This window comes from Aquarana catesbeiana, linkage group LG04 (assembly GCF_042186555.1).
Source record: "Aquarana catesbeiana isolate 2022-GZ linkage group LG04, ASM4218655v1, whole genome shotgun sequence".
NCBI lineage: Eukaryota > Metazoa > Chordata > Amphibia > Anura > Ranidae > Aquarana > Aquarana catesbeiana.
The window spans coordinates 287,609,030-287,625,348 of NC_133327.1; the positions used below are offsets into that span (position 1 = coordinate 287,609,030).

At 43.4% G+C, this 16,319-nt stretch overlaps 1 protein-coding gene across 4 annotated transcripts in view; it reads right to left on the reverse strand.

Annotated features, from left to right (window-relative positions):
* Positions 1-16,319, reverse strand: part of LOC141139984 (glutathione S-transferase 3-like) — a 90,783-nt gene that overhangs the window by 17,765 nt on the left and 56,699 nt on the right. For all 4 annotated transcript variants that reach the window (XM_073626662.1, XM_073626659.1, XM_073626660.1 and 1 more), the window contains one exon: positions 1,676-1,772. In XM_073626662.1, the coding sequence (XP_073482763.1) occupies positions 1,676-1,762 (87 nt within the window). In that variant the 5' untranslated portion in view covers positions 1,763-1,772. The remainder of the gene's footprint in view (positions 1-1,675; positions 1,773-16,319) is intronic.

Here is a 16,319-nt window from a genome sequence, read left to right on the forward strand (position 1 = left end):
AAGTGATAGGAGCATTTTGAATTCCCTATGGCATTTATTACAGCTGCTAGTTGGAGGGCCACTGATAGAGTAGCGTGGAACATTTGTTTATAAATATCTTAAGCATAGAGAACCCCCCCCAGAGACTCCTCTAAAATAACACCACAGCTCCAAAGCAGAGGAGCGATTTTCCTCCATGTTCCATGTCAGGCATGTTACTAAAATTAGTTCAAATAAAAAACACTGACCACTTCAGCAGAGGGAAAAACAATGGAGGCAACCCCCTGCTTACCACACCGCTGACTAGGTCAGGATACTGAGAATCTACTTGGAAGAGGTGGAAGATGCAACCTGCTGCAGCCAGAGCACTGCTCACCTGAGAGGGACACTGTGACAAGACAGCCCCATGCCAGCCAGTCATATGTGTCCCTAGGAGCGAAAACTTCATTTGCCAGGACTGTTGCAGCCAACTCTGCACTGAGCAAGAAACTGAATGTACTTGATGGCAAGGATCTGTATTATCCAGCGTGTCTCTTAAGAGAGGATCGGCCTCAGTAGTGAAGATGAATAAAAAGGAATTCTACCGGGGGGAAGGAAACTAAAACATGGCTTTTTTTCTTGTTCGTTCAGCAACCCGATGAACTGGCTGAATTTGGATCCCTGTATGGCCAGCTTCAAGCAGAGAAAATGAGGCCCTAACTCCTTTACACTAGGCCAGCCTTTCTCAAACTTTTCACCAACTTTTGTGGTCTCAGGGAACCTCTGTTAAAAATGACTATATCTACAACTCATGATATATTCATGTGATGGCCAGTGGGAAGAATGCTCCTTATACTTGTGGTCTTTGGGAAGAATTACCCCCTTACAGATAGCTAAAAAGATCAATGGTGTCAGTGGGAACTTTTCTGAGAGGCAGAAATTGCTCATTGCTCAAGGAAGCCCTAGCAATCTCTGGAGGAACCTTAGGATTCCATGGAACCCTGGTAGAGAAACCCTGCACTAGGCTGAGCTCCTCTGGAAGTGAGGCGGTTTAGTCACCAGCAGTGGTGACCCCTAGGCTGAGCTTTCATTTAGTAACTAGTATGTCCTACTCCTGATTATAAACCAATAGTGAACTGAGAAAGCTCTGTCTGTTGATGAACAAAAGAGGAAAACAAATGTTTCATTTTTTGCTTCTGTAGAAATCAAAGAAATGTTACAAATTAATTTATTCCATCTGAATGTAAATAAGGAATCATATGATACCAATAAGTAATCCTATGAAGATAAAAAATGCAACATGGGACATTTTTTTTAGAAATTTTTTAGAAAATCAAGTATATGATGCATTAGGCACATAGCTTTAGCTTTTGTGTTATGATTGGGATAATTTCCCATCACACACACTAATTGATTTTTAAAGGCACATTATTAGAAAACTATCTTCCCTGAAGTATGTGCCTTTACAGACCAATATCTGCCTTTCAGCTGATAAATGTGTTGCTTTCATCATAAATATAATGATACTTGTAATATATGGCAGGAGATAGAAGAGGATTTGCACTGTAGAATACATAATCTGGTCTTTATACTACAGCAAACACAGAATATTTATGATGTCAGTCAATCAGTGAAGTAATTTTGGTGACCATTTTATAGATAGACCACATTATGTTATGAAATGAAAAGTTTTGACAACTTTTGAGATTACACCAACCTCAACACCAACTGCAGCAAGTGCCCAGCGGATAGACTCCATTTTCCCCCTTCCATTGAAGTAGTAAAGCACTGGTTTATCAGACATGATTGCAGTTCTAGATTAAAAAAATATATAAACAGTCATGAGAAACTTACATAATATTCGTTTGATGCAAAATCGATATGAGATGAAAGTAAAAGTATTTTCAATGTTCTTTTTACAGTATCATACAAGAAAAAAAAGTGTGCTTGTCAGTGTTACACAGAGATTGTGCTTTAAGCCTCATGCACATGATAAGAATATTGGACAGATGATCGTCATTTTTTTGCATTCTAGCCTCATATCAAAAACCAGTAGGTTACTAAAGTTAGGAAAATTCTCATACGACAGAATACAACTTCAGAAGGATATAACCTATTGTATTGTATTCTTTCATTTCCGAGCATGCACGGCCCTGGTCTTTCGATTTTTTTTAATACTGTACTGATTAAAAGAAAATCGTTTGTTCTGGTATCATACAAGAAAACATTTTGTTTGTCCCTTCAGATAATTTTGCATGAACTCTCATGATCGGCTCTTGAAAGCTGTGTACTAACGATCAGATTATCGTACGATTGCTTTGAAAGCTGTATTTATCATCCTATTTTCTCATCGTGTGTACTAGGCATAAGTGCTCCGTCCCACAATTTAAAACCATAGAATCAACCTTTTGAAAACATTGCCCTTTCTATGATATCGTATCTCAACAATAAAGAGAACACTACAATGAGTTATGTTGCGCTCCCTCTAGTGGCTTATCTACAAATCTCCATATTTAATACTGTATAATAAATTTACAGATGAGCCAGCAACAGCAGTAAAATGTGAAAGGAAACATTATTCCAAAATTCAAGAACAATATTTTGTAATTGAAAATTAATTATACTTCAGAGAGAAAGAGAGAGAGAGAGAGAGAGAGAGAGAGAGAGAGAGAGAGAGAGAGAGAGAGAGAGAGGAAAAGAGAGAGAGAAGGAAAAAGAGAGAGAGAGATGGAGAGAGAGAGAGGGGGGAGGGAGGGTGAGAACAAGAGAGAGGGGGGAGAGTGGGCACGAGGGGGGAGAGGGGAGATAGGGAGGGAAAGAGAGAGAAAGAGAGAGAGAGAGAGGGGGGGTAGGGAAAGAGAGAGAGAAGGAAAAAGAGAGGGGGGAAAGAGAGGGAGAGAAAGAGATGGAGACAGAGAGAGAGAGAGAGGGGGGGGAGAGGGGGGAGAAAAGGAGAGAGGGGGGGAGAGGGGGGAGAAAAGGAGAGAGGGAGGGAGGGAGAAGGAGAGAGAGGGGAGAAAAGGAGAGAGGGAGGGAGAGAGAAGGAGAGGGAGAGAGAAGGAGAGAGGGGGAGGGAGAGAGAGGAGAGAAAGGGGGAGGGAGAGAGAGGAGAGAAAGGGGGAGGGAGAGAGAGGAGAGAAAGGGGGAGAGGGGAGAGAGAGAGAGAACAAGAGAGAGGGAGGAGAGAGAGGGGAGGGGAGAGAGAGGGAGGGAAAAAGAGGGAAAGAGAGAGGTAGTGAAAGAGAGAGAGGGGGTAGGGAGGGAGAGAGAGGGAGAGAGAAGGAGAGAGAGAGAGAGAGAGGGAGAGAGAAGGAGAGAGAGAGAGAGAGAGGGAGAGAGAAGGAGAGAGAGGGAGAGGAGAGAGAGAGAGAGGGAGAGAGAAGCAGAGAGAGGGAGAGGAGAGAGAGAGGGGGGAGAGGGAGAGAGAGAACAAGAGAGAAATGAGAGAGGGGAGGGGAGAGAGAGGGAGGGAAAGAGAGAGAGGGGGAGAAAGGGGGCGGGGGGAGAGAGAGAAAGAAAACGAGAGAGAATAAAAAAGAGAGGGAGATAGAGGGAGGGAGGGAGAGAGAGAGAGAGAGAGAGAGAGAGAGAGAGAGAGAGAGAGAGAGAGAGAGAGAGAGAGAGAGAGAGAGAGAGAGAGAGAGAAGGAAAAAAGAGAGAGAGAAGGAAAGAGAGAGGGGGAGAGAAAGTGAGAAAGAGAAGGAAAAAGAGGGGGAGAGAGTGTTAGAGAAATTAGATTCTTATTCATTCATCATGCATCAATCATCAATCATTTAATGAATATTTGCATGAGATTGCTTAGAAGTAGAATAATTTCAAGTTACATAGAGTTGTTTTGATTCCTTGAAAAGCATATAAATCACAGAGATAAGAAAGTTCATTTTTAGTTCACTAATTAGATTGGTAGCAGTTGAGTTACAGCCTGATAAGATAAGAACATCTTATACAGGTGGTTTAGAAATAATTATGTGGAATATGGGGAAGTTATGTACAGTCATACAGACATAACACATTTGGTGGGGTTATTGAAAGTTCATTCTCCCAAAGTCGTAAATCAGTTACCCTTTAAGTTGATTAAACCTTATCAGGACGAGGAGGGTTGATTTAAAACAGCTGGGTGCCATACTGTCTCTACACAGGTGTTTTTAATTGGACAAGACCAGTTATAAATCACTTTAATGAACATATAGGAATTCTGGGAATTAATAAGTTTGTCTGGTTGTAGAACAGGTGTCAGATTTATGGATAGTTACATTGATGTAGATCTTAGCAACCAATCATATCTAGGAGAGATGGCTAAGATAAGGCTTGTAAAAGGTATATAAATTCAAGTTTTACAATTGTTAGACAGACAAGTCAGATAGGAGCTCATAAGGCTGAACTCTATGTATGCTGCCCTATTGCATCAGTCATAGAGATCAGAACCAATGGGCAAATATCTGTCCTTTTGTTGTAACTTGTCTCCTCGTACGAGTCAAATAAAGAAAACTTCTTAACTTGATCCAGAGTGTGGTCTAAAGTGAATTTCACTCAGAGAGAGAGAGAAAGAGAGAGAGGGACAGTGTGAGAGAGAGAGAGAGAGAGAGAGAAGGAAAAAGAGGGAGAGACAGAGAGGGAGGGAGAGTGAGAGGGGAAAGAGAGAGAGGGGGGAGAGAGAGTGTGAGAAGGGGGAGAGAGAGAGAAGGAATAAGAATGAGAGAGAAAAGGAAAAAGTGAGGGAGGGAGAGAAAAGGAAAAAGAGAGAGGAGGAGAGAGAGAGAGAAAAGGGCAAAAAGGGGAGGAGAGAGAGATAGAGAGGTAGAAGGAAAGAGAGATAAAGAATGAGGGAAAAAAAGAGGAAAAGAGAGAGAGAGAGTTTAATGATTTCACTGAGGGGATGTGATTAACCCAAGGTTATAATATATTCATGCAAGTGTTTTTACATTCTACACTGATGCACGTCGAGATTTTGCATACTTTTACGGCCCGTTCACACCAAATGCAGTCCAGTGCAGAACAAAAAGTAGAACATGCTGCATTTTTCCTGCACTGGACTGTACTGGAATGCTGTAAAATGCATCATGAACACACTGGAATGCACCAAAAATGCACTGGAAAAAGCATATCCTTATGTAAGTTTAAGAAAAAAAGAGGAGGAAAAAAATGCACTGGACAAACACGCATCAAAAACGTGCATGCAGAAAAGCATCTGGAACACATCCGAAATGCGTTTCTATAGATTGAATTGGCCCTTAAAGTGTGCCATAACTGAACACCTGTTAAAGGCTCTAGTCACACTAGAGCTGACAGTTGCCGGAGCACTTTACCTGTCTGACAGCTGTCCGATCCCAAATGCGGGGGGGGGGGGGGGGGGGCAGTGCGGTTCACAATTCTGTGCCCTACACAGCTCCTTTTTTTTGTTTTGCATAAACTTTATTTGAAGTGTACAAAACGTACACTTCTTTCAGTGTACAGAGCTGATGTATAGTGCCATGTGATTCTGTGTAGTGCGCTTCGATAAAATGCAGCATGTCTGCATTTTATTACAGCACGCTCCAGTGCAGCTCCGAGCTGCATTGCAGTGTGAATTGGACACAATGGAAACAATTGTTTTCTGTGTGTCCTTGCCGTGACAGACATTTTACAATGCAGTAAAACCTCTGTCACCACAAACTGTGTGAATTAGTCTTTACACTGTGTCCAGTGGAGGCCCGTAATGCAGGGCACAGGGGCGCTGCGCTCCCTATCCATGCGTCTGGCCCCCTAAACTTTATGCGGGGCGCTGGACACATGGATTCCAATGGGTTTTTTTTTTTAAGCACCTGATCGCCGCTGACCATCTGTCTCCCATGGGGGGGGGGGGGGGGGGGGGGAGGGCGGGTGGAGTTAATTTGCCACCCCTTGTTTGGAAAAAAGCAGTTGCAGTCATGTGCACTGCTCTATGTACACTACAAATCCCATAGTCTATCTCAGGTGCAAGCAATACAGTGGACAATAAGCATAGTCACCCTCTAACAGGAAGTCAGATCACAACAGCAAAAAAAAAAAAATAGGAATTTGGAGATTTGGAGGAGGCTGAGAGCAATTGAAGGTGCATAAATACTTGAATAAAAAAAAAATACGTATTTGAAACCATACTTGAAAAAAAAATATTTTTTTTGTCACTTTAACTTGTATATGTTATGGTTTCATTACTAAAATGGACTTCTTTCAAGGTCTGAAATTAGAGGTTAAAGTGAAACTAAAAACAGAAACTTACCAGAAGATAAAGTTTTTGGTAGAAGAGACAAAGAGATTTTTATATGTCTCCTCTGCCAAACAAAATTATTTTGCTTTACTGCTGGCAAATGTTTGTTATCTGTACACCGACTTGCAGCATATCTGCAGTAACAGTGAACAGTCCCGACTAGAGCTGCACGATTAATCGTTAAAAAATTGTGATCTCAATTCAACCTCCCTCTCGATATTAATCTGGCATTTCTACGATTCAGTGCAAAAAAGGCAGCCTGCCAAGTTTCTCACAACTTTGCTCAGCATTGAGATAAAAAGAAACATATCATCTTTTGGTTCTTTTAGATCAAAAGCATGAACTTTGGTCTGTAAATGAGGGCAGTTTAACCAATTAAAGAGAAACTGCAGTCTGCTCACAGAATGTTATTAGTAATATACAGGATTTATATAGCATTAACATTTTACGCAGCGCTTTACAACAAGAATGTGTAATAAAAACATCTTTGCCATTCTGAAGCTTCCCTCCAACCACTTTGCATATTATTTTATATATACTGTGATTCTGTACTTGCCAATAATAGTGCTGAAATCTCCCTCCACTGAGTCTGGCTGCAACCATTTTAACTGTGGGCAGCTGAAGCTGCTGCCTGTTCACTTCCTGGGTTTATACAGACACACAGAGGCACACCTCCAGCTCTGCAGCTCTCATTGGCTCTCTTATGACTCACCCCCCTCCCTTCCTGACAAACTCTCACGAGAGAGAGCTGTGCATGATCTCATAAGCCTAGGCTTATTATTACTAGACAAGAAACAGGAAGTGGGCTTTATAAGGTATTTACTGGCAGAAAAAAAAATGTTTTACTAACCAAAGTTAAAACAACAAGGGCAGAAGATTTAATAGATGGAAAGATGGAAAAATTACTAAAGTTCCACTTTAAAGACTAATGCCGCGTACACACGGTCGGACTTTTCGTCTACAAAAGTCCAACGGACGCCGACGGACTAAAGCTGGCTGGTAATCCGATCGTGTGTGGGCTTCTCCGGACTTTCAGCAGACTTTTCAGCCTCAAATCCGACAGACTTTAGATTTGAAACATGCTTCAAATCTTTACGTCGTAACTACGACGGACCCCGAAATCCGCTCGTCTGTGTGCTAGTCCGACGGACAAAAACCCATGCTAGGCAGCTATTGGCTACTGGCTATGAACTTCCTTATTTTAGTCCGGTGTACGTCATCACGTACGAATCCGTCGGACTTTTGTGTGGTCGTGTGTAGGCAAGTCCGTTCGTTAGAAAGTCTGCTGCAAGTCCGCCGAAAGTCCGCCGGAAGTCTGTCGGACAGGCTGTCGGACTTTTGTAGACGAAAAGTCCGACCGTGTGTACGTGGCATAAGCCTTTTTCTTACACTTGCTGCTTACAAGTTAAAATCAGCAATTTTTGCTAGAAAATTACTTAGAACCCCCAAAGATTTTATTATATATATATATATATATATATATATATATATATATATATATATATATATATATATATATATATATATATATATATATATGTATATACTTTAGCAGACCCTAAAGAATAAAATGGCAGTCTTTGCAATATTTTATGTCACACTGTATTTGCGCATCAGTCTTTTAAAGCAATTTTTTGGGAACAAATACACTTCAATGAATTTAAGAAAAAAAAAACTAAACAGTAAAGTTAGCCCAATTTTGTATAATGTGAAAGATGATGTTACGCCGAGAATCGTGAGAAAATTGTGATCTATATTCTAAGCAAAAAAATTGTTATTCTCATTTTATCCAGAATTGTGCAGCTCTAGTCCTGACCCAACCCTGACATCTGTAAGATGGAGAGGATGGAACTGGGTGCCGATATAATGTAACTCCAGCACATATGCGCCACTTTAAGACCCCTTTCACACTGAGGGCGTTTTGCAGGCGCTATAGCGTTAAAAATAACGCCTGAAAACCGCCCTAAAACAGCTGCTCCATTCACTCCAGTGTGAAAGCCCGAGGGCTTTCACACTGGAGCGGTGTGCTGGCAGGGCGTCAGAAAAAGTCTTGCCAGCAGCTTCTTTGAAATCAATTGGGCAGCGCTGCTATACTGCCGGCAAAACGCCGATGCGGCGGCAGTTTGCAGGCAGATTTAACCCCTTTTCGGCCGCTAGTGGGGGTTAAAACCGCCCCGCTAGCAGCCGAATAGCAGCGCTAATAATAGCGCAGATTTACCGCTGGCACCCTAGGCGGCACAGTGTGAAAGGGCACTTAGGGTAGAAACACACTTTTCTCATTGGGTGCATTACAGTAAGGCAATTCAGCTCCAACACACATGCACTGCAGCACACCACAATGGTAATGCATGGTTGTGGTGTGCTGCATAGGAAAAAAAAAATGTTACATGGCTGTCTTTTGGTTTGTTCCTTTGAATTGAGCAGCCCATTCAAAATGAATAGGGAGTCTTAATGCAACAAATGCAAATGCTTGACAACATGTGTTAAAGTGATTGTAAACGAACACCTTATAAAACAGCCTATTCAGTTTAAATTAGAAATGAAAGGCAAAACATTTTTATATAGATATTAAAAAACATTATAAATACCCTTTTTCACTTTTTTAAAAGTGATCACATTCCCTCTGTTCTCAGCTGCATATGAGCTGGGAGGAGGAGAAGCAGCAGCACACTGAGCTTCCCAGTGAATGGCTGTGCAGTGGTAGTGTGTCAGGACAAGTCTGATCATTGGAGGAGAGCACAGTGAGTGATGCTGGTAACATGTCTGTTTTCATCTTTGGGACAGAGGAGGTGGTCTCGGTGATGAAGCAGTAGGCTGAGGCATCTGGGTCAAAGATTAATCAGGATGAGAGTGAGGTTTTCTGGATGGGAGAGGAAGGTGTAGGCTTTGAGCTACCGGACGCCTTCCCAGAGCCCCAACAGGACATTAAAGTTTTGGGCATCAAATTTGGTCCCAGCGATTATGGCCTTGCAAATTGGGGTAAGCAGGCTACAAGATGCCAATGCCAAGGTTGCCAGCTGGAAGGATTGGAAACCCTTTTACAGGGAAAAGATTGACCTGATTAAAAAAACGTACCATCCCAGTATATCTGTATGTTAGCTTTGTCTGTGTTTTTGCCAGTGTCTCTCTATGCCAGAATTTACAGCTGTTTCGAACACCTTGTATGGGGAAACAGATTGAATCTCATTAAGCGGTCTGTACCTTCCCAGGCAGATGGGTGGCCTAGCTATGGTCAAAGCGGTGTTATTCTTTTCTCTGATGTTTTTGAAACATAATTTTGGTAATATGCTGGCATAGGAACCACCTGGGTTGGTATTTTTTAGTCCTGGTTTTGGCCTTTTCAGCAGAACTGGGCGAATGGTGGGCCAATGAAGAGCCTGAGGGTCCGACATGGTGAGCTCCCAGCTTACATTGCCCCATGCCTAAAAATGCATCGGCAGTGGCGGATGACAAGGGGATATGATCAACATGTTCAAATATATAAGGGTTCCATATAGTGAACTTGGTGTTGAGTTATTCTCTTTACGGTCAACCCAGAGGACACGTGGGCACTCTTTACGTCTAGAGGAAAAGAGATTTCATCTCCAAATACGCAAAGGTTTCTTCACAGTAAGAGCTGTGAAAATGTGGAATAGACTCCCGCCAGAGGTGGTTCTGGCCAGCTCAGTAGATTGCTTTAAGAAAGGCCTGGATACTTTCCTAAATGTACATAATATAACTGGGTACTAACATTTATAGGTAAAGTTGATCCAGGGAAAATCTGATTGCCTCTTGGGGGATCAGGAAGGAATTTTTTCCCCTGCTGTAGCAAATTGGAGCATGCTCTGCTGGAGTTTTTTGCCTTCCTCTGGATCAACTGAGGGTATAAAATTGAATATATTGGATTGTACGATATTTTTATTTTATTTATTTATTGTTTTTAAGGTTGAACTGGATGGACTTGTGTATTTTTTCAACCTGACTAATTATGTAACTATGTAAAAGGAAATTAAGTCTCTTCCTAGGAAGGTTCTGGAGAGGACTGTTGTTGAATCTGCCTTTGGCGAGCCAGTGGCCTTGAGGGATTGCTCAGGACCTATTATGAGGGAGGGTCTGCATTTGATTAATATGGAGAGAATACCTCAAAAGTTTTGGGATTTGGTCTGGTGCTCGTTCCATGGCAGACTCTATGTGAAAGGCAACCTAAAGCATTGCTCTGTGGAGAACCGTGGTTGTCCAAGAGTGGAGTGTGGTGGGGTGGAGGAAATGATGGACCATTTCTTGTTTCAGTGCCCCTTCAATGTAGAAGTCTAAAAGCAGGTGGGTGGGGTCTTGGTATCATTTCCTTTCCCACTTGAGTTAGGCAGAGTGGTCACACGGAGTCCTTCTTGTCGAGGTGGTGGTGCACAACATTCTGGGAAGATTCGGGGCCTTGAGAGGGACAGGTGGCGGCTGGGGGCCTGGACAAACGTGTGGAGGAATGTCAGGTTCCCGTAGCTGCATGCATGGGTTAAATGTTTAAACATTTCTTAACCTGTGAGTGTGTTTAGGTTAAAGTAGGGCTGTGTTTTGCATAATTTAGTAGTTTACGGTTAATAAAATTATGTTTCTTTGTAAATAGTTCTATTTAGGTTATTTTTGAAAAAAAAAAGTAATTTTCTTTTCTGTTATTTGCTGATGTAAGCTTGTTTACTTTTGTTTATGTATATATTCATTTTTATTTATTTTTTGTATATATGCAAGTATGTTTTTTAATAACAAGCTATATGTTTGCAAGATTTTAAATAAACAAAAATTCCCAGCATAGCTAGAGAACTGACCACAGTGTGTTCTCCTGCTTATTAGTGTGATCAGTTTTTAATAAGACAGAGGGACTGGCAGGATTCACCTGGGATTCCACATAAAGGAAGCAATACAAAGAGAACAAGTACGTGGTACAGCAGGCACATATCAGGAATATGAAATGTTGGGATAACAAACTCTTTAACTGCTTCCCGACCGCCGGCCGTCAATTGACGGCCAGGCGGCGCAGCTCTCGTTGCGGGCGGACGTCATATGACGTCCTCGCTTTCCTAGGCCACCAGGGGGCGCGCGCGCGCCGCCGCCGGCGATCGCGCGCGCCCGCCGTGTCACTAGGCACCCGGTGCGCGTGCCCGGCGGCCGCGATGTCCGCCGGGCACCCGCGATTACCGGTAACACAGCAGGACCATGGATCTGTGTGTGTAAACACACAGATCCACGGTCCTGTCAGAGGAGAGGAGACCGATGATGTGTTCCCAGTACAGCGGAACACCGATCGGTCTCCTCCCCTAGTGAGTCCCCGCCCCCTACAGTTAGAATCACTCCCCTAGCAACACAGTTAACCCCTCGATCACCACCTAGTGTTAACCCCTTCACTGCCTGTCACATTTATACAGTAATCAATGCATTTTTATAGCACGGATCGCTGTATAAATGTGAATGGTCCCAAGTATGTGTCAAAAGTGTCCGATGTGTCCGCCGCAATATCGCAGTCACGATAAAAATCGCAGATCGCCGCCATTACCAGTAAAAAATTTTTTAAAAAATAAAAATGTTATAAAACTATCCCCTATTTTGTAGACGCTATAACTTTTGCGCAAACCAATCTATATATGCTTATTGCGATTTTTTTTTACCAAAAATATGTACAAGAATACATATCGGCCTAAACTGAGAAAAAATTTGTTTTAAAGAAAAAAAAATTGGATATTTATTATCGCAAAAGGTCAAAATTATTGTGTTTTTTTTTAAACTTGTCACTCTTCTTTTGTTTATAGCGCAAAAAATAAAAAACGCAGAGGTGATCAAATACTACTAAAAGAAAGCTCTATTTGTGGGGAAAAAACAATAACAATTTCATTTGGGTACAGTGTTGTATGACCGCGCAATTGTCATTCAAAGTGCGACAGCGCTGAAAGCTGAAAAATGGCTTGGGCAGGAAGGGGGCGAAAATGCCTAGTATTGAGGTGGTTAAAGAGATTGTAAACCTCGGAAAAAAAAAACCCCTGAAAGACAAATGCATAATGAGCTAATATTCATCGCATACTATCTCATTATGAAATACTTATCTCAGAACAATGGCCTGAATCGGCGTCAGCACTCCGAGTACATGGCTGACATCTTCCATCGGAGTTATTTCCAGGTTCGCGGCACTCTGATTGGCTGTAGCCGTGATGGCGTCACTCCCGCGCGTGTGCGCAGCACCTGCCGGTCATAGCACTGGCCCTGAAGTAACGGCACCAGCGGCCCATTTTTTCAGTGCACATGCGCCGATGACATCGGCAGCAGCGCATATACTAAATATCTCCTAAAGTTTAGGCTCCATGCACACTGGACATTAAAATAACATTATAAAAACGCCAGTAGCTTTGCAGTGAGTCTTTCAACGTTTTTAACATTTTTGCAATAGCGTTTATTAGCGTTTTTTAGCTTTTTTCTACGTTATCGTTTATAGCGGGTTTTTTTTATTATTTTTTTTTTTTTTTCAAGGGATCAAAAACATTAAAAAACGCTGGTGAGCCATGTTTTGGAGCATTTATCAACGTTTATCAGCGTTTATGAATGTTTGGCGTTTTTTGTGGTCAGAAAAACGACTCCTGAACGTGATTTTATGGCGTTCAGAAAACAGCCCATAAACTCCACTGCTGATAAACATCCAAAAACGTCCATGTGTGCATGGACACATAGGATAACATAGAGGGGAGTTTATGGGCTATTAAAGAAAAAACCCAAACTCCCAAAAACTGATGTTTATGAGCTTCAGTGTGCATGGAACCTTATGCCGTGTACACACTGGCGAACTTTTCGACCAAACTCGTCCGCTGGAACGAATCCGTCGGACAATCCGACCAAGTGTGGGCTTCATCGGACTTCCGACGGACCTTTTCGGTCGAAAATCAGATGGATTTTAGATTTGAAACATGTTTCAAATCTTTCCGACAGATTCGAGTCAGGTCGAAAAATCAGTTTGTCTGTATGCTAGTCAGACAGACGAAAACCGACACTGACGCAGCTATTGGCTACTGGCTATCAACTTCCTTATTTTAGTCCGGTCGTACGTCATCATGTATGAATCCGTTGGACTTTGGTGTGATCGTGTGTAGCCAAGTCTGTTCGTTCGAAAGTCTGTCGGAAGTCCGTCAAAAGTCCGTCGAAAGTCCGTCGGAAAGACCGTCGGACCTTTGATGCCGAAAAGTCCGCCCGTGTGTACACGGCATTAGGAGATATTTACGGTACCTACAGGTAAGCCTTGTTATAGGCTTACCTGTAGGTAAAAGTGGTGTAACAGAGTTTACAACCACTTTTTTCATGGTTAAAATCTCAGTTTATTGATAAAAGAGCAAGCATGGTAAAAGACAGAAAAGCAAATGGTAGTTGTTACAGTACATAATAGGTTAGAAGGGGTAACAAGGACCTAGGCGTTAAATATAATCGCAATTGAAATTGGGTTTCGGACCATAAGTAACAGTCATCAGTTTAATCAAATCAGAATGGCTTTCCAATAAAATACACCGTACACGGGAAGGGGAATAGACAGCAAGGGGGGGGGGGGGGGGGGCAGCCCAAGCAAAGGAAGGGAAAGGTCTATCCGTGTTGTTTAAGTATAACACCCAAAGCCTACAAGCCATCCAGGGTAAACAGATACCTTCAAACTTTTTGGGGCACTTTCTATTCAGATAGGTCATTTTATACAGTGGAAGAGCCTTATTACTAGTGTCCTCCCAAAGAGTCATAGTGGGGGGGATGCAGAGTTCCATTTAAGTAGAATAGCTTTTTTTGCATAATAAAATAAGAAAGCAATCAGGAGTTTAGTATAACGTGGCCTGTGGTCGTCTCCTGTATGCCAAGCAGTGCAAGCTCTGGAGTTTGGACTAATGATATTCTGAGGCGCTCATTAATAGTTTCAAACACCGCAGCCCAAAATCGAGCAACTCCAGAACATATTATAATATGTCCCTACCTCTTGTCGACACCTATTACAGAGGGGGTCCCTCAGGGGGTACAGTCTATGGGGTGTAGTACACTCTATGAAGAAACTTGGCCTGTGTCACCTTGTCCCTAGAAGATATAACCAACCCAAAGCCATCCTCAAAACAGTCATTCCCTCTCTAGTGTGGGGGATATCTGTCTTCCACGCCTCCCACAGCCTCTCCAGCCTGGGAGAGTCCAAACTGAGCAGTGACGTATAAAGGGAGGAGAGGGGCTTGGAAAGCGATTCTTGGGCCGAAAGTTCCTCTATGGGATCCATGGAAAGGACAATAGGTCCCAGAAACTGTGCTCTTGCTGCATGGCGCAACTGGTGATATCGAAAATACATCCATCTGGGCAGATTACATTTGGTGGAGAGGTCTTTGTAAGTCATTAACGTCCCTGCTGGTGTCCCTGCTGGCATGATATCTCGAAGAGACTTCACCCCACAACTTGCCCATACTTGTGGGTCCGGGATTGTACGGAAGTGTGTGAAAGATTAGGATTACCCCATAGAGGTTGAAAGGGTGACTACAGGTTTGGTTTATGAAACCTCTTCCTAGCAACCTCCCACAGTCTGAGCGTTGTCCTAGGCGGAAGAGGGAGATCAGCGCAAGCCCCAGAGCCCCTATACACTAGGTTTCCAAGGTCACCGAAGGAACCCAAAAGAGCCGCCTCAAGGCACATCGCAGCATTGGCCCTGGAGCAGACAAACCACCAGCGGACCAAAACCAGAACGGCCGCCCGGTAGTATACCCGAAAATTGGGCAACGCCAATCCCCCGCACAGGAACACATAGGGTGAATCATGCCAATAGGGGAGTGGAGCCCCCCAAATAAAGGTCCCAATACAGCTGTCAAGTTCTTTAAAGAATATGCTCGGAATCCACACTGGGGAATTTCTAAATAGATAATTAAACTTGGGAAGAAAAAACATTTTAATTAGGTTAATACGCCCTAACAAATTAAGTGGGAGAGTCCCCCAAGAGCCACATCTAGCTCTCAGCTGTAGTAACACGGGGCGCAGATTGAGCTCGTAAAAATCAGAGGGGTCTCGGCTCACCTGAATTCCCAGGTATTTAAAACTAGTAACCCACTATAGTTGGGTGGTGGCCGCAGTGGCCCGCAACATGGGGTCTAGGGAAAAAAGTACAGACTTTGTCCAATTTATTCGGACCCCCGAGAAGCGGGCAAACTTGTCAAAGAGCCCCAAAGCAGCCCACCGGGAGGAGTCCACGTCGTGTAACTACAACAGGGCATCGTCGGTGGATAATGACACCTTCTCCTCCAAGAGGCCGATCCGCAGTCCCTCCACCCACTGGAATGCCCTAAGTAGGATGGCCAGGGGTTCCAGCGCCAGGGAAAAAAGGGAGGGAGAAAGGGGGCATCCCTGGCACGTCCCACGTTGCAGCGGAAACCGCTCGGAAATCCCACCATTGGTCCGTATACAAGCTGAGGGCTTTTGATAGAGTAACTGCAGCCAGCGTAAAAATTGGGGGCCAAAACCATATCTACCCAGTACCTCCCAAAGGTAGCCCCAGTTAACCGAGTCAAATGCCTTTTCGGCATCCAGAGAGGCAATGACTCTGGTCCCAGCACTATCATGAGGAATGGACAGGTTGAGATGAAGCCTTCTCAAATTGATATCGGTGCCCTTGCCGGGCATGAACCCCGTCTGATCCACATGGGTGAGCTCATCCAGGACTTGTGCCAGACGGTTGGCCAATATTTTGGCCAGCAGTTTTGCGTCAACATTAATTAAGGAAATCGGTCGATATGACGCACAGTCCTCAGGGTCCTTACCCGGTTTGGGCACCAACACAATTACAGTATCGGACACGGATTCTGGCAATGACCCTATCTTGGTGAACTGAGCGAACAGCATAGTGAGCCTAGGAGCGAGAAGTTCTTGATACGTGGAAAAGAATTCGACCGGAATGCCATCTGCACCGGGAGTTTTACCAGGTTGCATTTGGGCCATAGTGATCTGGACCTCCTCCAGGGTAATATCTCGTTCTAGCTTTTTACTGGCGTCCTGGGACAGGCTAGGAAAATCCACCCCATCCAAGTAGGCCCGGAGATCCGATATTCCATAATCCACCCTAGTGGAATAGAGGGAGCTATAGTAGTGCATAAATCTAGCAAGGATTTCATTAGGGCTTGTAAGG